Here is a 20,827-nt window from a genome sequence, read left to right on the forward strand (position 1 = left end):
CATAAAAGGTATTACGTTTTGTATATGATATATCTATCCCGTCATAACTTTACTACCTATATTTAAAGTGTTCTTTCCCCTTTGGTCTAAAATTTTGATTTAAGTTTTTTATTCTGTCTTTGAATTTTTTGGATCATAACTTAATTAATATTTGATCATCTCTAACGTCATATATGGCTACTCTCCTGCGCATCGGTCGAATGTTCCACTATCGCCCACTGTCTGAAGTAAGGTGAGTGTATTCAGTGAGCTGCGAAGGGAGCGTATAATTGCTTATTTCCACTTGTTGATATAGCTATCACTTTGTAATATTCAATGACTACGTGTTTAATTATCAAACAGTAAACTTTAATAGTTTGTAACATGTATGTATTAAATTCAATATTTTATTCGACAAAAACATAAATGTTTATCGCCCATGTAACATATGTACTATGACGGTACAAATACAAGTCATATTAATTAATTCAATCAAAGTCTGTCGACAATAACAGAACAATAAGATACTAAAGATGACCTATTTATAATAAATTCATATTATCAGAAAACTTGTGCTTTTCAGTGATGAAATATCTTTTTTCAATCGTACCGGAAAGCACATAATACTCGTACATCGATACTCCGCAAAGTCATTTCCGGGGCGCCAGACGAAAACATAAAAATACGACAAAGTAAACATTGTGTCGTACTTTCGCTCCGCGGGACGCAAAATGATGACTCGTATTTTCGTGTTTCCGCCAGGCGCCCCGCGGACCGAAAATGCTTTATGGCACAAATAGGCCACCATATTGATGTCCAGTATACATTCATGTAATTTTCTGTAAATAAGAAAAATGGGCAGTTTAAACAGTAGGACCTATACCGTTACATGTTTACCTTGGCTAAGCATAACTATAACTTACTGTAATATACCGCTAAAAAGAGGTTAAATCTGAATGCCTCCAGATGAGCCAAAATATTTCAAGAAAATAAAACTTGGAATAACTGTACCAAAGTTTTAAGAAAAGTAAACAGATTAAAGATTCTAGTGATAATTTATATTTTATGTGCAATTATATAATGACTGTTGTTTCCAGTTTTAATCACCATGACCCGTGTTCACAAAGATTAAATTTAAGGATCAGGATCAAATTTAAAAACTCAAATATTCTCTATTATTTATCATCATAGATTAAATTTTCAATATTAAGTTGATAAAACTGGACTAAAAATAGCATGTTTATGAAAGTTTAGAGTAAATTTACTATTGTTATTTTTACAAGAAAATGGCATTTTATAGTTGATCCAAATTTTGATCTTGATCCTAAAATTGATCCTCATTTTGATCCGATTATTTTTGTATTTGTTTATTTAGTTATTATAGTTGATTTTATCCCAAAATATATATAGGTTGGTTTCTTTGCAAATAAGCAATTTTTTATAATTCGAATATGTACCATTTATTCTAGCATAATACAATCAATTTTAGTTTTATAAAACAATGAAAAAAAATTAGGATCACCTGATCTTGATCCTGATCTTTTCTTTGTGAACACGGGGCATGGCATATTTCTACTGCATTACTAACGCAGTATAGGGACTATTTTTGCATATTTTGACCTCTTTTTTGGTATACGTGGATAACAAATGCCGGTTGCAATGTGTCAATTACTTTCTTTGTTTATTTCTCAATATTTTACTTTAAGATACATTTTCAGAATTTCATGAAAATTAGCTTGGATGAATCTGGACGCGTGCTGCTTTACGCGTGAACGAAAATTAGTGGTCTGTAGCCTACTGAAAAAATCTTGTTGGATTATAATACCATTACACCGTTTATTTGTTTACATGTTGGTACAAAAACTGCTTTGTGAATAAAGGACAAATCGATGTGCCAATCCGATGTTACCTCATTAAGACATTGATTTGCAATGGGAAAATTATTTAGCAAATCAAAGCATCCAAAGCAAAAGTAAGACGTCGTCATTTTTAACATTTCTGTAGACTTGTAGTTGTTTTATACATGATAGCAGATAGAGCTTAGTCAGCTGTTAGTTTAAAATGAGTCATACGGTAAATTATTTGTGTCACAGGGTGAGAAAAATGTGCAGCCTGACCGGGAATCGAACCCGGGACCTTCGGAATACCGTTCCGCGGCTCTACCGACTGAGCTATCCGGCCGCTTACACATCTTCTCCCCTAAATAGTGAACAGTTCTGAACCGTGACATACTCCCCTGCTATATTGAAATTCGTCCTCGAATTTCACAGAGTTACAGAGCAATGTAAATTAAACTCTGAGCTATATCAGTCACGGTCCCCCGTTGGGCGCCAAATGTCACAGGGTGAGAAAAATGTGCAGCCTGACCGGGACTCGAACCCGGGACCTTCGGAATACCATTCCGCGGCTCTACCGACTGAGCTATCCGGCCGCTTACACATCTTCTCCCCTAAATAGTGAACAGTTCTGAACCGTGACATTTGTTTTATGTGACATGATATTCTTCCACATAATGACCTTTCTGTTTGTCGAAAATGTTAAACTTGAAAAATGCATGTAAAATTTTACAGGTGCATTAAAATGTAATGTGAATTAAAATTGAAAGTAAACAATCAGGATAGTAAAACTGGTCTTGTAAATGCAAGTTATAATGAGTAACGATAAATCTATTATTATTGATCTCATAATTATGGAACACGCGTCTCCCTATTTCCTCTAAAGTTGCTCACATATTTTAAATATGTGTGTTCGAAGAGAAGGCATCTGAATTGATGAACTTTCTCGAAAAGTTTTAAAAAATTCAGTCATCCTGTCTGTTGAATGATTATGAACACTGGAAATTGAAAGGGAGGTAACTTTCAATTTATTTTATTTATAAACTCATGTAATGCTGAAAAAAAATGTCTTAGATTTAAAGTTTCCATGCATCAAATTGTTTACAAAGGGCAGACAAATTAATAATTTATTTTGTTGGTAAACCCGTAGCTGATTAAGCGTCATTCTGAGTTGTCTGAGTAATACTGTAATATCTTGCCGAAAACAGACCTGAAAATGAGGCCAATAAGAGTGATATTTGACCTAGCTTTTTGTAAAAAAATAAGATAGAAAAACAAGTTGACTGTTAAAAAGGACTGACCTCAATCAAGCAGCCAATTAGATATTTTCAGCCGTAATATTTTAAAACAGATGATATACATGGGACATAATATAAAAACTGTTAGCAACTATAGCTCAGTGCGGTGCTATCTATTCATCCAGTCAGTCATAAACCTGAGATACCTTAATCACTTGGTCATTTTCACCTCTTAGAAGATATCAATCACATCATTTTGCAGTACTCAAAGTGGATTTGATAGCCTAGATACAGCTGGAGCACACAGGGAAGACAAATCGTATGCTAGAATGAATAGACATGTGTCTAACACATATCAACAGCAGCCAACTGGTGAAGCCATACATTCCGAGGCTGTTGTCAGCCTTGCCAAAATACAACCTGGACTCTGTTTAGCAGGTAGTAAGGACAAGGTACTGTATGGTTAAAATTTTAGTGGGTCGAAAGGCTTTTATGATATAAATTGTGCACAAGTGTGACGCCGTGGTTGTTGGGGCGTTACTTTTTAACCTGTATTTTTATATAAAAGTAAGACGATAGTTTAAGAAATAATTTTAACTTTATTTAGCAGTCACAATTTTGATATGTGTATATACAGTATTACGCATAATGTGTATTAATATTAAAATAATACAATTTTAATGCATATGTAATTATGTATATTAAACAGAGAAGATTGAAATAACATAAAGTTAAAACAAAATAAACTAATTAACTATTATTGTACATAATAAATGAACATTATTTAAGCTTTAAAACAAATTGATTGAAATACTATTTTATTGGGAAATTTGTTTATATTAATAGAACAATTTATACTTTTTAAAAACAACTAATTTTGGGGAAAAGCTGTTTTATTTAAACACTTGCTTAACAAGTAAGAAGTACTAAGGGAAAGCATTCATGAAGATAAGATTATAATGATTGACTTACAAAAATTAAAAGCTTAATATTAAGTATGAACATTTTTTTAAAAACCTTATGTTTAAGTATATTAAAAAGAGTTAGTAAATTGAATTACTTGAAACAAATATATCTTCATGTATGATATTAAAGTAACTTGAAAAATTTTTTTAAAAGAAATAATAGAATATACAAAAATTATGTTCATTATATTTATGTACAAAAACATTTACTATTTAATATTGCTACAAACAAGAGTTTATTGTAGCATTTATTAATTGAAATGAAAAATTTACTTTAAACAAGAAAAGAATAATAAAAGAGGACTTACCTATATAAAAGTAAGACGATAGTTAAGAACTAATTTTAACTTTATTTAGCAGTCACAATTTTGATATGTGACTTGCTAACTTTCGTCTTGACTTTTATACAGGTAGATTATGACATTGAGCCCTACAAGGCTTTTAGCACCATATGTTTTTATTGTTTAGAGTGGAAACTTAATGTAAATGTTGAAAAAACGAAAATTGTTGTTTTTAAAAACAGAGGTCACCTATCTAAACGAGAAAAATGGTTTTATAATGATAACCTTATTGAAACAGTAAATGCCTTTACCTATGTGGGTTTAAATTTCACTAGTAAATTATCATTGTATAAAATGTCTGAAAATTTAGCTTTAAAAGCAAAAAAAGTATTAGTTATCCTTTTAAAAAATATGTATAATCTTTTACCAATGTCAGGTTAATCTTATTTTAAAATTTTTGACTCAAAAATATGTCCTGTTTTGTTATATGGGTCAGAAATATGGGGACTTGAAGTTAGGGATTGTATAGAACGTGTTCAAATATATGCATGTAAGAGATTTATGAATATTTCTTTAAAGTCGTGTAATGCAGTTGTAATGGGAGATTGTGGAAGATACCCAATGTATATATATGCAACAAAAAGATGTATTAAATTTTGGATACGGATTTTATATATGGATGATGAGAGATATGTTAAAAAAAGTTGTTTTATGCTTAAACGGTTAGATGAACTAGGTTATAAAAATTGGGTGACAACTCTACGATTAAATCTCTATAAGAATAGTTTTGGCTATATTTGAGAACAACAAAAGGTTGAAAATGCAAACTTATTCCTTACCCTTTATGTAAATAGATTAAAAGATCAGTACATGCAAAATTGGAACAGTGAGTGTTTAGAAAACAGAAAGCTAGTATTCTATAGAAATTTTAAATGTAATATTAATTTTGAAAAATACCTGGACTGTATAGATATATTGAAATTTAGGAGTAGTCTTGCTGCTTTTAGGTCATCTTCTCATCAATTGATGATAGAGAAAGGAAGACATATTGGTATTCCAGGGGAAATCCGTTTTTGTATACACTGTCGATATGAAATTGAATGCGAATTTCATTTTCTGTTAAAATGTCCTTTATATAATAATCTACGTCAACAATTTATACCAAATAAGTATTGGGAACATCCAAATAATCATAAATTTAACTTATTAATGTCATGCAAAAGTGTTGAGACAATACGAAACTTATCAATGTTTTTATATTATGCATTTAAACTGCGAAATGAATCTTTATCTTAAATGTCTTTATGTCAGTTGCTAAATCTTATTACATGATTATATGTTTTGTGAAAATTGGCTAAAATGCTGCTCTGACAACATGTCATTGTACTTCATACAACTCTATGTAAATCTGTATATTATGCGATGTTATATTATCCTAACTAGCTGTAATGTCATTATGCTATTGTGTTTATAAATATATATATATATTTTATGTATACATGTGTATGGGCCGGTGGCCTGAATGCAAATTTGAAATAAACATATATTTGCAAACAATATGGCTTAATTAACCAAACAAAGAAAAAGGAAATTTTTACATGATAGATTATCACTTTGTCCAGAAGGTAATTTACTTAGTTTGTTACTTTAGCACCCTTGTTCCTGTTGCTTAATCACACAGACATTTGGACAAAGATTTAATACAAACTAAAGTATTTACATTTAATTGTGTTAATTAAGATGTTTTATGGTTAAAAAACTTGCTAAAAGCCTAACAGCTTGTCTTTACTTTAGTGTTAAAAAAGAGTTATGTAAAAAATTTACAAGATTTTAAGAAATAAAGAACAATTACAAATTATTAAAGTTTGAAATGTACAGTTAAGTAATTTTTGTGATTTAGATTTACCCTTGTCCGTCCGTCCGTCCGTTCACTTTTGTGTCGCACGTAACTCAAAAAGTATTTGACCTAGAGTCATGAAACTTTACAGGAATGTTGATCAGCATGTGTAGTTGTGCACCTGGGTATTTTCGTCTGGATATTTTTAGTATTTTCAGAGTTATTGCCCTTGACTTAGTAAAATTTTGCAATTTTCAACTTGTGTCGCACGTAACTCAAAAATTATTTGACCTAGAGTCATGAAACTTTACAGGAATGTTGATCAGCATGTGTAGTTGTGCACCTGGGTATTTTCGTCTGGATATTTTTAGTATTTTCAGAGTTATTGCCCTTGACTTAGTAAAATTTTGCAATTTTCAACTTGTGTCGCACGTAACTCAAAAAGTATTTGACCTAGAGTCATGAAACTTTACAGGAATGTTGATCAGCATGTGTAGTTGTGCACCTGGGTATTTTCGTCTGGATATTTTTAGTATTTTCAGAGTTATTGCCCTTGACTTAGTAAAATTTTGCAATTTTCAACTTGTGTCGCACGTAACTCAAAAAGTATTTGACCTAAAGTCATGAAACTTTACAGGAATGTTGATCAGCATGTGTAGTTGTGCATCTGGGTATTTTCGTCTGGATATTTTTAGTATTTTCAGAGTTATTGCCCTTGAGTTAGTAAAATTTTGCAATTTTCAACATGTGTCACACGTAACTCAAAAAGTATTTGACCTAGAGTCATGTAACTTTACAGGAATATTGATCAGCATGTGCAGTTGTGTACCAGGTATTTTCGTCTGGATTTATTTAGTATTTTTAGAGTTATTGCCCTTCACTTAGAAAATTTTTGCAATTTTCAACTTAAGTCGCAAGTTTCTCAAAAAGGATTTGACATAGTCATTAAACCTTATAGGCAGGTTGCTCAGCATATTTTTAGATTTGCATCTGGGGTTTCGCTTGTGGATTTTTCCAGTATTTGTAGAGTTATTTCCCTTGACTTAGTAAAAAGATTGACAGAACAGTGGCGCGGTGGGGGCACCCGTGTCCTATGGACACATTTCTAGTTCAAAACTATAATAAAATATTTCATAAAATGACAAATTAAACATAATTATACATACAAGAAATATTTAATTATTATAATTATATTATTACAATATATTGAAAAACAAATTTAAAGCAACTCATAATATATACATGTATATAAAAAAAAGATTACTTATAAAACAATTTCTATAATAATTTCATATGATTTATGATATGAAATTATTACGTAATACAAGAGTATGGACAATTTTTTGGCTTTCTAATAATTCCCCCCTGCTTTATGACTTTGGTTTCCAAAGTTTGAAATGTAGAAATGTTTAAAGTAAATGAAAACACACATATAAAGCAATAATATATAATGTTGTAAAATATTTCATAAAATAACAAATTAAACATAATTATACATACAAAAAATATTTAATTATTATAATTATATTATTACAATATATTAAAAAACAAATTTAAAGCAATTTATAATATATACATGTATATAAAAAAAAATTACTTATAAAACAATTCCTATAATAATTTCATATAATTTATAATATAAAATTATTACGTAAAACAAAAGTATGAACAATTTTTTGGCTTTCTAATACAAGTATGCTTCTGAAGGGAAGATTATAAGGTTGACAATATATTTTACAACAAAAAAGTCCCTAAAGAACATCTAAAATGGCAAAATTGAAAGTTTTGCAGTGAGTCTGTTGCGTATAGTACTAGAAAGTGTGCAGACTTCCTTAAATGCCCCTTAAGCAGAATTCAATATTAAACAAGTTATTTTTTTACTTTGACTATCTAAAGAATAGGGACAGATATTTTACTAACCTATGATGTGTTGGCCTAATTTTTGTAAATTTAGCATTATCATTATCACATGATACGTGAAAAAAATGAAGTTAGCCTTTCACTTTCAGCACTTTGGATTTTAAAGATATTAATCCATTTCCCTTTGTATGTATCAAATAAAAACAAAGCATGTACAATATGTTAACCATGGTATGATGTTCTTGATGTGTCTTTAGTCTGGTTCTATGCTTGATGTTTATTGTAGACTGTGTCACTGTATGATTATCATAATCATCGTCTGGAAGACAGGTGGACTGGGCATTCAAGGGAGATAACCAAGGTGATTTATGAAAAATTGAAGCAAAACTGGAAAGGTTTAAAGCAATAAAACAAAAGTGTTTATCATTTGATAATAGCACATGTTGATTTCAAACAGACCAGAAGCTACATGTATTAATTAACATATTGGCCAAGAAATGAATTCTTGAAAGTGATTGAGAATTAATGTGAATTTTAATTCTTCTGTATATATTTACAATTATCATATGTAAAGTTTTTGGATTTTTTGGCTCTAACACAATGAGCAGTACATAATGACTAAAGAATATTTTATCTGTTTCTAAACAAAATATGGGGTCCACCCACGAACATCTGATTTGTAATCCAGGGGCCGCTGGTACAATCCTCAGGTGAGACCATTTTTTTTTTGAGAAAGTTGATTTCTGACATTGAGTCTAATAGTCATTTGTCTCTGTCAATTGATTCAGAAATCATGGTTGATTAGAAGTCGGTCACTTGCAGGGAAATTGACATTAACTGGTTAGTTATCCAGACTCGCCAGTTTGGTTGATCAACTGCCGAGATATGATAAAAAATAAAATGTACATTATATTAAAATTGGCATAAAAAGCAAACAACAGAAAATATGTTTAATTTAATTTATTTTGTATTCTTATAAAATTTCTCCAGGTGTACTATGGTTTACAATGTCAAGGTATATTTAGTGCATCTAGAGATAGAACAGTGAAACTATGGAAACGAGGTAATGCCAGCCCCATGCGAGAATATGACGGCCATGATTTAGTTGTGTCAGCAATTCATCTTAATAAAGGTATGTTGTTCAGGCACATTAGCATACAGAGGCACACTTTAATTAAAGTATAGGTTTTTTGCACACTTACACATACATGCACATCTGCCTACATAGGTACCCTTAAACAAGAATTTCAGGTTTTTAGCTCGCTTATTCAAAGAATAGGGAGAGCTATTGTACTCATCACAGGTGTCCGCGTCACACTTACCTTAGGTTAAGTTTTTGCATGTAAGCTCAAAAAGTACTGAAGGGAATACAGTCGACTCTCGTTATCTCGAAGTCATCGGGACCGTCCAAAAAATATCGAGATAACGAAATGTCGAGATAAACATATTAGGGTTTGAATAAGACAGAAACCGATTTTTACAAAAGACATGTGCATACCTTATGTCAAATAAACTATGATATCCCCAAGTCTTGTTTTCGTAGGCCTAGCCAATATTTAACAAAGTAACATTATCGGATGTTTACCAGCGGAAATACGGGTGTCTGTGATAAAAAACACAATGAGGTTTACTCAGTAATATTCCAATATAGTGAAAACATTTTTTAAGGGTGGTTGATCCGGATATCCTCCCTGATTATTTATCGGGTCTTTCTCGCGATTGTTCGACCGCTGATTGATTTGGTGGTGATGTTGCGAAACAATATTGCAACGATAGCGTTTCTATACTTTCATAATTAATTTTCATTTACATTTAAAAACATAATGAATTAATACAGTGTTCGAATATTTATAAAGAACGTAAAATTCACTCATTTTGGACATAAGTCAATCAACACGCTAAATAGATTAACTTTTATAAAAACAGCTAAACTTGTTACAAACATAATCATCATTATGACACATGCTATTGAGCAATTATCGTTTAGTTTGTGTTTTTCACACGTCTGAAGGGAACAGACGAAAGAAAAGTTTAAGTCGAGATAAACAAAGGATAATTGTGTGAAAATAACTGTTGGGGCTGAAATTTTACATCGAGATACTGAAAATATCGAAATAATAATATCGAGATAAACAAATATTTTTAATATAGATAAAGAAGGAAGAAAATCGGGACTTTCAAAATTTCATCGAGATAACGAAATATCGAGAAAAGCGATGTCGAGATAACGAGAGTTGACTGTAGTTTGAAACTTCACACACTTATTGAAAGCACAATATGAGGTTGCTGATCAAGGTTCAAAACTCTAACATAGATTTTGACAAAATTATGGCCATTTTTGAACTAAGAAAATTTTACATAATCCAGGCTTTTGTTTTACTATCAAGCACTAAGAATAGTTATGTTTTTATACCAACAGTTATAATTGTTTGTTTCGAACTTGGCCTATCAGCACAAAAAAAAAAATTATGTTTAGTCCTATTGTTCATTGATTGATAAATAGTGAATATAAATAACTGTATGGAATATTTTATTCAGAAATAATACTCTGTTATAAAAGTACATTTGAATTTCTTTCTGAACCAGAAACAACTTAACATAACTAGAAGAAAAATTAGTATACCATCATTATAAACTAGAAAGAAAATATTTAAATGCCATTGGAAAAAAATTTTTTATTTGAAATTTGCTTTAATAAACAAATCCTTATGAGTAACAAAATGTATATGCTGGAAGTGTTGGGGTGTTTGACAGGTTAAGGGTGTTGACTCCAAACCACTTGCCCCTCACTGCTGTGGGTTTGAATCCCGACAGGGACTTTGGATTCTTTCATGTGAGGAAGCTATCCAGCTAGCTTACGGAATGTCGGTGGTTCTACTCAGGTGCCCGTTTGTGCCTGAAATAATGCACGAAAGGGCATCTGAGGTCTTCCTCCATCATTAAAGCTGGAACGTCACCATTTAATCTATACTGTGTCGGTGTGACGTAAAACTCAATTAAACAAACAAACAAAATTTTAAGTAATAAATAAAATGTTTTGTTACTACCACATTTTACCTTTCAGAAAATAGTTTATTTTAGTTATCATAGCGGACAAGAATATTTTCATTGTAAATAATTTATAAATAAAATGTTTTGACTTGACCTTATTTTACCTTTCAGAAAATAGTTTATTATGCACTGGTTCACGAGACAATACCATCAAGTTATGGGATGTTGAAAGTGGAAATTGCCTGAGGGAAAATAAGACCTCCAGAAATCTAGTAAGCTCTTGTCCACTACAATAAATATAAAAGTAAATTTAAAAAAAAAATAGGCTTCGATATTGGAAATTATCGCATGACGTGGCTTTTTCTCGGCTGTTTTATGCTAGTGACATTCTTTATTGGTAATAATGCACAGTGCAGTATCTCAGATAATGCATACTTCTGCAGAAAAGTGTTCATTATTTCAAATAAAGCACAGTTATGTGAATTCATTTGGTTCATGTATAGCCGTGACTGTTGACCAAAAAAATAAAAATATAAAAATAACAAGAGTCACTGGACTAAAACTGGACAAAATCTCGGACAGAAAAATGAGGAGTATATTCAGATTGGTATGATAGATAATGGGGTATGAGTAAGTAAGTAAGTAAGTAAGTAAGTAACGACTTTATTTTATGAGGCTAACACATTCAGTTTCCCGATCTTCCATGCGGGCCTCAGTATATACAACACAACATAAAATACAATCAACATTTAGACAACATAAATATGTACATTAAACATCATACCAATACAATAAATAAGTAAACAATTTTTTCTTCTTACATAGAGAAGTGACATTTTCATAACTTCAGCATGGAAAGTAATATGTTTTTTTGAAACAATAATGTACAAACAATTAGTTACAAAATTGCCACTTGGATATAGGAGGATTGAAATTTCCTCAGGGTATCAGAATTTCGAATATGGATTGGTATGCTGTTCCATACCACAGGACCAGAGTAATTAAAAGATTTTCTAAAAAATTCTGTTTTTGGTTTGGGTAGCAGTTAGTTTTTCATTTTGTATAGATCTTAAGTTAAAGTCATGTTTGTCAGTTATTGTTTGGAATTTATTTTTCAATATAAATAGGAAAGGAATGGTTCATTTATAGATTTATACATGAGGATTGCCTTTTTGTACATAATTCTTTGATCAAAGGACATCCAATTTTAATTCTTTAAATAGAATATTTGATGGGGTATCAAAACTTTTGTCTAAAATAATTCTTGCAGCTCTTTTTTGAAAGTTCACAATTTGCGAAAGTAATTTCACTACTGCAGTTTCCCCAAATAGTGCAACAGTAGTCAATATGTGGCAAAATATAAGCATTAAAAAAGAGTTTTCTGGAGTGGAGATCAAGGTACTGTTTTGATTTCTAAGAAGCAAATAGAGCTGTGAATTGCATTTTTTAATAATATTTTTGAATTTGTGTTTTCCATTTAAGATTTTTGTCAACCTGGACTCCTAGCAGTTTTTCAGTGTCTGTAAATTCTATCTCTTTGTTTTGAAGGTGCAGAGTAGATGAAGCAGTATTTTTTGATTTTAGTATTTTTTAAAGAGAAAATTTATGGCCTTAGTTTTTTGTGCATTTTAATATCATTGCATTTTGCCTACACCATGTGCTAACACTATCAAGATCAGTTTGAAGATTATAATTCATTTCCGTTAAAGTACTTCCAGTAGAAGTAAGGGAAGTGTCGTCTGCAAACATATCGGTAGTTGACTGTTTAACATGAAGATGGATGTCATTTATGTATATCAAAAATAGTAGGGGCCCAAAGGACTGAGCCCTGAGGCACTCCTGAGACAACTTCAGCTGGTTCAGATAAAACACCAGACACATTGACTTTTTGTGACCTGTCTGATAGATAAGATCTTATCCAATCTATAGTATGTGAAGAGAAATTATAGAAAGGTAGTTTTTCTAGAAGAATTTGGTGGTTTACTAAATCAAAGGCTTTTGGAAAGTCTAGAAAAACAGTTTCCGACAAGTTTGCCATCATTCAGAGCGCTGATCCAATTATCAATTATATTTGTAAGAGCTGTCTCAACATGAATGATGTGCCCTGAAACCTGATTGAGCAGTGTAAAGTAAATGGTTTGTTTCTAAATAGAGCTTTTAAGTGGTCTGATACATGTTTTTCAATTATTTTAGAGATAAGGGAAGTACTGAAATTGGTCTGTAATTATTTTTTGTCTCCCTTTGGTCCTTTTTTGTAAATTTGGTGTTACCTTTGACTGTTTTTAGCTGAGTTATTTGGAAATTTTCACTTTCTATGCTTAGATTTAATAATACTACATAGAGGTTTTACTTATGACATCAGCTGCTGTTTTTAGGAATTTTGCACCAATACCATCTAGGCCTGTTGCTTTTGTGGCGTCTAGACTATTGAGTTTCTGATTTACATAGCTTAAGTCAACAAAGGGTATTTCATATTTTATTTGACTGATTTGAAATTTTGGATTTAACCGATTCTTGTAGAGCAGTTTTCAATTCATATGATAATCCCTTCTGATACATTTTCAGCTTTTTCAAATACACTTGCAAAGAAAGTATTAAAGGTTTCTGCTGTTAATTTTGGATCAGTTATCGGTAAACCATTCTCATCATTTATGTAAGAATTTTGTTGAACATTTGTTTTGCCTGATAGGTTTTTCAAGTTTTTCCAAAGTTTTTTAGGATTTTTCTTATTTGAGTTTATTTCATAATGAAAGAACGGTTTTGTCTGGAGCATACACTGTAGGTTCAGGTGTTTTTAAATGTTTAATCATTTAATCATCTCCAGAACAACTTAAGACCTAAGGGGAAGTGTTGAAAGCATAATAGGAGGTCACCACTTGAGGTCTATCACTCTAGCTTAGATTTTGACAGAGTTGTAGCCCTTTTTTCATTAAGATTTATACTTTCATGAGCTTTTATTTCTAATTTCAAGGTCACAGATGTGAAGTTTGTTCCAGATTCACATTTACTCGTGCAAACAGGGGAAGATAAGGAGTCAGGTAGGTACCTCAGTATTTAGTCATGTGAGATAGCTATGTAACATAGAAACTGGAGTAATTATTTTTCTTTGTATTATACATTAACAAGAACTGTGTCTTTATCCCATAGTGTTACTGTATTTTACACTATTGTCATGGTTTTACAGTATTTCACTCAATTGCCATGGTTTTACTCTTTTTATTGACTCGTTTGTCATGGTTTAAAAATATTTCGCTTAGTCACCATGTTTTAACAGTATTTTACTCAGTGGCCATGGTTTAAAAATATTTTGCTCAGTTGCCATGTTTTTGCTGTATTTTACTCAATAGCTATGGTTTAAAAATATTTTTACAACTTTTCAAAGATAAAGGCAGCAATCACAGACCTGTATTTTAATAGCATAAAAATCTGCATACATGTTTTATTTATTGTTTATGCATATAGAAATACGTGTACCGCCTCCGTGGTCGAGGGGTTAGAGTCGATGACTTTTTATCCAGTTACCTCTCTACAGGCGTGGGTTCGATCCCAGGGGGATGCTTTGGTATTTTAGCCTAGAGGAAGGTAGTCTAGTACTGGTGTAACTCTCCAGGAACGATGGTTAGTAAACTACCCGCCTATATGACTGAAATACTGTTGGAAAAAGGCGTAAAATGAAACAAACAAACATTTATAGTTGATGGTGATTATAGCAATGTGACTTATCAAATTCTGTTTTATTTTTTATTGTAAATGAACAACAAATATTTTCACCCTCTTTTTCTGTTTTCCAGGTTGTTTGATACACGAACAATGTATGTCGCACACACGTTTCCACGGAAACAGTATATACAGATGAGTTGTGATGTCAGTGCGGATGGTAACTACTGTCTCACGTGTAGTAATGGTTTCGGTGGCAATGGTTGTGAAGCTACGGTAGATATATTTTCAGGTTTTAAAATTGAATCTACATAGTTTTGTCTCATTTTATTGACATTGCACCCCTTTTTGTGTCGCCTCTACGTCTGTCTGTCCGTCCGTCCAACACAAAACTTGTCCAGACTATGCCTCATAAACTACTGGTGCAATTTCATCCAAACTTTACAGGAATGATCAGCACCAAGTCTTGTTGTGCATATTGTCAGCATTTTCCGGTTCAATGATTTTTATCAGAGTTATGGCCCTTTAATAATTTTTATTTTTAAAGTTTGTCCAGACTATTTATCTTATACCACTTATGCAATTTCAATGAAACTTTACAGAATCGATCTGTAGCTCAACTCCTTGCGCATATTGCACGAGTTTTCCAGTTGAATGATTTTTGGCCGAGTTATGGCCCTTTGATAAAAAGGTGTTTTTTTTCTGTGTGTTGCCAGATACACAAAAGCTTGTCTGCACTACTCCTCATAAACTACTGGTGCAATTTTATCCAAACTTTACAGGAATGATCAGTACCAAATCTAGTTGTGCACTGTCCATCTGTCTGTCCGTCTTGTCACAAAACTTGTCCCAACATGAAATTTGCCATCATGAGGCGACACATGTGATCACTGATCGCTCTTGTTGACCCTCAAAACCTGTTTATTGTTGTGTAAATAGGTCATTTGCAATGTGATTTAACAGTCATATTCCATCTGGATTTTATTTTGTAGTATGGCTTGTAGACTCAGTTTGTAGTAACTTGGATCTATTTACTTTTTGTTCAGTTATTTGAATTCAAGACAGTAATTTTTAACACATTTTTACTATAATTTTTTCATAACAAAAAAGTTTTGCTTATCTTAACAAGGTCCAGTTGTTACACAGGGGGTATAAATCTGAAAAGCAGTATTTTGGAGTTGTGCCTCTTTTTAACTTAGAATTTTTAACAGATTAGCATTAAAACATCATGCTGTGCTCTTGTTTTTGTTTCAAACTTTGAAATATTTCAATATTTTGCTGTACATAGTGAAAAATCTTGGAGAATTACAGCAGTTACCTGATATTTACCTGATATTTACCTGATATTTATTTTATATTTATTTTCATTTTCATCAGATAGTTGCCTAATATTTATAATATTTTCATATTCATCATTTAGTTATGGGATCTAAGAGAGTTGAAGATTGTGAAGGAGTTTAAGGGGCATACAGAAGCTATAGAATGTTGTATATTCCTGCCGAATCAAGAGAGGGACCTTATAGCTACATCATCTAGAGACTGTTCTGTCAGAGTCTGGGACCAAAATACTAATGGTATGGTAGTGTTTTGACAATATTGGATGTATTTAACATGGAATATTATAAAGCTGCAAGCCTCCAGATTCATACTTATTTTCACAAAAAAACTTGAAAATGTGAAATACATGTTTTGTGAAATGAACAAAGAAAGTTAATTACACAATGCAAACAACACTTACAATCCAACAAAATTACTTAAAAGAGCTCAGTATATGCAAAAATAGCCCTAACTACGTAAGACATGCAGTAGAAATATGGAATCAATTAATAAAAGTCATTAATTGCCCATTACATGTAAATTATCACTTAAATCTTTTTACTTTTCCAAACATTATAGTTCATTTTTCTCAAGTTTATCTTGAAATAGTTTGGCTCTTCTGGAGGCATGCAGCTTTAATTTAAACTTCTATGATATTCTATGGCCAAAAGCCTTTTTTAGGTTCACAAATTTAGGTTCAAGTCCAGATAGTTTGCAAATGCAGATGGTTCTTCTTGGTGTCTGCCTGAAATAATGCATGGAGGGGCTCCTTATGTCTTGCTTTACAAATAAAGCCAAAAAAGTGCCTTATGACTTTAACAGTTTAAACCAACTTATTATAATTACATATTTTTATGCTCCTCGAAAAATTTCCGGGGAACATATAGTTGGCGCCTTGTCCGTCCGTCCGTTGTCTTGTCCGGAGCATAACTTGAAAACCTCTGGAGATAATTTGTTGAAACTTCATACAGTGGTAGAGGGCATTGAGGGGGAGTGCAGTGTCAAAGATCCATAACTCTATTTTGCCCGGTTTTTTAATTATCTCCACTTATAGAAATATCTTGTCCGGGGCATAACTCTAAAACTACAAGAGATATCAACATGAAACTTTGTAGGTGAATAGATCTAAATGGGTAGATGTGCAGTGCATAAGAACAATAACTCTTTTTGTCCTAATTTTGGAGTTATTGCCCTTTGTTAATTTTAACACTTTGAACTTTGTCCAGAACATAATTCTAAAACTATAAGAGTTATCAAGATGAAACATTGTAGGTAGATAGATCTCATTGAGTAGAGGTGCAGTGCAAAAGAACCATAACTCTGTTAAGCCTCATTTTTGAATTATTTCCCCTTTGAGAAAAATCTTGTCAAGGACATAGCTGTAAAACTATAAGAGATATCAACATGAAACTTTGTAGGTAGATATATCTCAATGAGTAGATGTGCAGTGCACAAGAATCATAACTCTGACTTGCCTAATTCTGGAGTTATTGCCCTTTGTTTATTTTTACTTTTTTGAAGTTGTCCGGGACATTACTCGGAAATCATAAAAGATATCATCAAGAAACTTTGTAGGTTGATAGATCACATTGATTAGAAGTGCAGTGCAAGAACAGTAATTCTGCCTTGCCTAATTTTGGAATTATTGCACTTTGAACTTTTCCCAGGGACATAACTCTGAAACTACAAGAGGTGTACTTTCCTGGGTCCAAAACCTATCGGGGAGCATCACCCGGCTCAAACCGGGCTCTTGTTATTTTTTTTTAATGGTGTGATGACTTTTATCAAAGAATACAATGACAACTTTTCCTCATGCAAGATTTTGTATTTATATAGACTTTATAGATGTTTTCATAGAAATAGTGAAGTTAGTGTTCTCACAAACAAACATATGGAAATATGGTTTAACAGATAGCTATTGATTTTTATGCATTAACAATGGTCAATGTGTTGTTTTGACTGTTTTTTTGTTATTGTTTTTTTGTTGTTTTTTTGTTTTTTAATACAAATTTCCTTTTTTATATGAACACAAATCCAGCATAAAATTGTTCATTTAAAAAGTATTGGTTTATTACAGACTGTATAGCACGGTGCACAATAAGTGGATCAGGACCTTTAACATCCCTAATAGCTTATGAAGATAACAGGTAATTTTGTTGTGTGAAATATTTTCATAAGTTATTAATCTTGTAATTCAACTAGGTAGGATTGGTAAAAATGTATTAAAGGGTTTAAAACTTCATATTTTATGAAATATTTTTTTATGATATTTATATATGGTAAAGTATGCTGTTTCCATAATCTGACCACCTTGTTGCTGAGGGATTGCCTTTAAGGGTTGAGGCACCAGAATTGCAGTCACCAATTATCCCTTTGTGAACGTAAGAGACAACTAAATAGGTTCAAATTACTGAAGTCTATGGATCTCCTAGGTGCAGCAGATGAGCTGGTTTTGACCTGTGGTGTTACTTAAAGTTTGTAACATCCGGGGTTATCCAAAATCATCTTTCCTGTTTGAGCTCCATATGACCTAAATTGTGTTGGTGCACCGTAAAACCAAAAACAAAATGAAACTTTTCAAGTAATAAGGTTATGTAATTTTTATGCCCCCACAATGTGGGTGCATATAGCGTTGCACTTGTCCGTCCGTCCGTCAGTCCGTCAGTCCGTCCGTCCGTCCGTACGTCCCGAAATCTTGTGAACGCAACTCCTCTAAAACCGGGAGGCAGATTTTGCTTAAACTTACAGGGATGAACAACCTTAATGTGTAGATGGTAGTAAAGGAAGGAATTTTTGCTGTGACCAAATGTAACAGAATTATGGCCCTTTGTTGATTTTTTCCCTAGATACTTTGTAGAAATTTTGTGAACGCAACTCCTCTTAAACCGGGAGGCAGATTTTGCTTAAACTTACAGGGATGAACAACCTTAATGTGTAGATGGTAGTAAAGGAAGGAATTTTTGCTGCGACCAAATTTAACAGAATTATGGACCTTTGTTGATTTTTTCACTATATACTATGTAGAAATTTTGTGAACGCAACTCCTCTTAAACTGGATGGCAGGTTTTGCTTAGACTTACAGGGATAAACAACCTTAAGGTGTAGATGGTAGTAAAGGAAGGAATTTTTGCTGCGACCAAATTTTACAGAATTATGGCCCTTTGTTGATTTTTTCACTATATACTATGTAGAAATTTTATGAACGCAACTCCTCTTAAACTGGGTGGCAGATTTTGCTTAAACTTACAGGGATGAACAATCTTAAGGTGTAGATGGTAGTAAAGGAAGGAATTTTTGCTGCGACCAAATTTTACAGAATTATGGCCCTTTGTTGATTTTTCACTATATACTATGTAGAAATTTTGTGAATGCAACTCCTCTTAAACCAAATGGCAGATTTTGCTTAAACTTCCAGGGATGAACAACCTTAATGTGTAGATGGTTTTAAAGTAAGGAATTTTTGCTGCAACCAAATTTAACAGAATTATGGCCCTTTGTTGATTTTTAGTTTTCAACTTGTGGCACATGTAGTCCAAAAAATATTTGACCTAGAGTCATAAGATTGACAGAACAGTGGCGTGTGGGGGCATCCGTGTCCTATGGACACATTTCTAGTTTATCATTGATTGTAATGACATGAGGATAAATATGCTATGTTCTTTCTTTTCAGTATATGTGTGTCCAGTTTTAATACAGGCATCCATGAACTTAATTTATCTGTCCAAGACGGTTCCCTATTACAGCGCTCATCATTTTAAATCAACACTGCCAATAAAAGTGCCAATAAAGCGCTTATAAAGCACATGTTGTAAATTTCCATTGGAAGTGTGTAGGAAACAGGCACTAAAAGTGTGTAGTTAAGTGGTGCTCCAGAACGCTTTCAAGAAGTATTGTGTGTGGTTTTATGTACAATGTGTTAATTTGCTGTGACCTTTTTTTCCGGATTTTGTTGTGTTTATGCCTCTAGTTTGTGGTTTGAATCTCTGTTTTTGTTGCCAAAAGTCAAAACATATCAAAAAATTTTTTTGCTTTTTTCTATTTTACATTCCATTAAAATGTTTACCTTACATTCCATTTAAAGTGTTTATGTGTTTAAAAAATATGTACATGTATAATGTATTTTATTTAAAGGCACATTATGCCTCAGAAACAAAAAAATATTTACTTTTTCAGAAAGGGCAAACATGAATTTTAATTTTTATAATGATTAAATAATGGTTTTAAAAATGTTACATGCTTTTACCTGAAGAAAGTAGTGATACATGTGAAATAATTTATCATAAAAGTAGCAGAATGTGAACAAAGTGCATGTTGTATTTTGACTTCCATACCAAATACTAATTCATCATAACTGCTCTTATTGCCAAAAAGTAACAGGTGAAAAAGATGGTTCAGGTAACTGGCCAATAAATAACGTTTTGGAGACTTATATATATAAGTACAACAAAATTAAAAGCTTTTGAGAAAGAGAAAAAAGCATTTCTGAGGCATAGTGAGTCTTTAAAAAGAAATATTATATCACTCGTTGTGATCATAGTGATCATTACAATGTAGGTACTAGTATGTTTGTTACTTAGTTGATTACTTTATAACTGCTTGTTAACTATATTTACTAAGTAAATATTAAAGTTTATAGTATGATTGAAACTGTGTTAAGAGTGACTTCTTTAAAGCAGCACGCCTCCATATTCATGCTAATTTTCATGAAAATTTGAAAATTTCTGTTAAAGTATAAGTATGTGAAGTTATAAAAAAGAAGCAATATTGACATTATCAATAGCACTTACAACCCCGTATATTACCAAAAAAGGGGTGAAAATATGCAAATATTGCCCTTACTGCATTAGTAACGCAGTAGAAATATACA

General features: G+C 32.0%; 1 protein-coding gene and 2 non-coding genes across 3 annotated transcripts; 1 reads left to right on the plus strand and 2 right to left on the minus strand.

The window, feature by feature from the left end:
- Positions 1-1,793: 1,793 nt before the first annotated feature.
- Positions 1,794-20,599, plus strand: LOC132727681 (WD repeat-containing protein 31-like). Its single transcript, XM_060713248.1, has 10 exons — positions 1,794-1,951; positions 3,315-3,504; positions 8,282-8,356; positions 8,986-9,127; positions 11,158-11,258; positions 13,958-14,028; positions 14,778-14,919; positions 16,064-16,217; positions 18,038-18,107; positions 19,631-20,599. Exons 1-10 carry the CDS (start codon positions 1,911-1,913, stop codon positions 19,716-19,718), a joined length of 1,074 nt encoding a protein of 357 aa, XP_060569231.1. The 5' UTR covers positions 1,794-1,910; the 3' UTR covers positions 19,719-20,599.
- Positions 2,088-2,160, minus strand: Trnat-ggu (transfer RNA threonine (anticodon GGU)). The gene has a single exon. It is a non-coding gene; the product is annotated as a tRNA-Thr (tRNA).
- On the minus strand, positions 2,338-2,410 carry Trnat-ggu (transfer RNA threonine (anticodon GGU)). Its single transcript has one exon. It is a non-coding gene; the product is annotated as a tRNA-Thr (tRNA).
- Positions 20,600-20,827: the final 228 nt, after the last annotated feature.

The sequence above is a fragment of the Ruditapes philippinarum genome, unplaced genomic scaffold (assembly GCF_026571515.1).
Source record: "Ruditapes philippinarum isolate M1 unplaced genomic scaffold, ASM2657151v2 ctg3267_1_1_1_1, whole genome shotgun sequence".
Classification (NCBI taxonomy): domain Eukaryota; kingdom Metazoa; phylum Mollusca; class Bivalvia; order Venerida; family Veneridae; genus Ruditapes; species Ruditapes philippinarum.

What these genes read in the sequence shown, in the direction of transcription:
- LOC132727681 (XM_060713248.1), top strand. Translation starts at nt 1,911, where the DNA reads ATGGGAAAATTATTTAGCAAATCAAAGCATCCAAAGCAAAA. An exon ending in GCAATGGTTGTGAAGCTACG is followed by an intron (nt 14,920 to 16,063) that starts GTAGATATATTT and finishes TTCATCATTTAG; the next exon opens with TTATGGGATCTAAGAGAGTT. An exon ending in CTGGGACCAAAATACTAATG is followed by an intron (nt 16,218 to 18,037) that starts GTATGGTAGTGT and finishes GGTTTATTACAG; the next exon opens with ACTGTATAGCACGGTGCACA.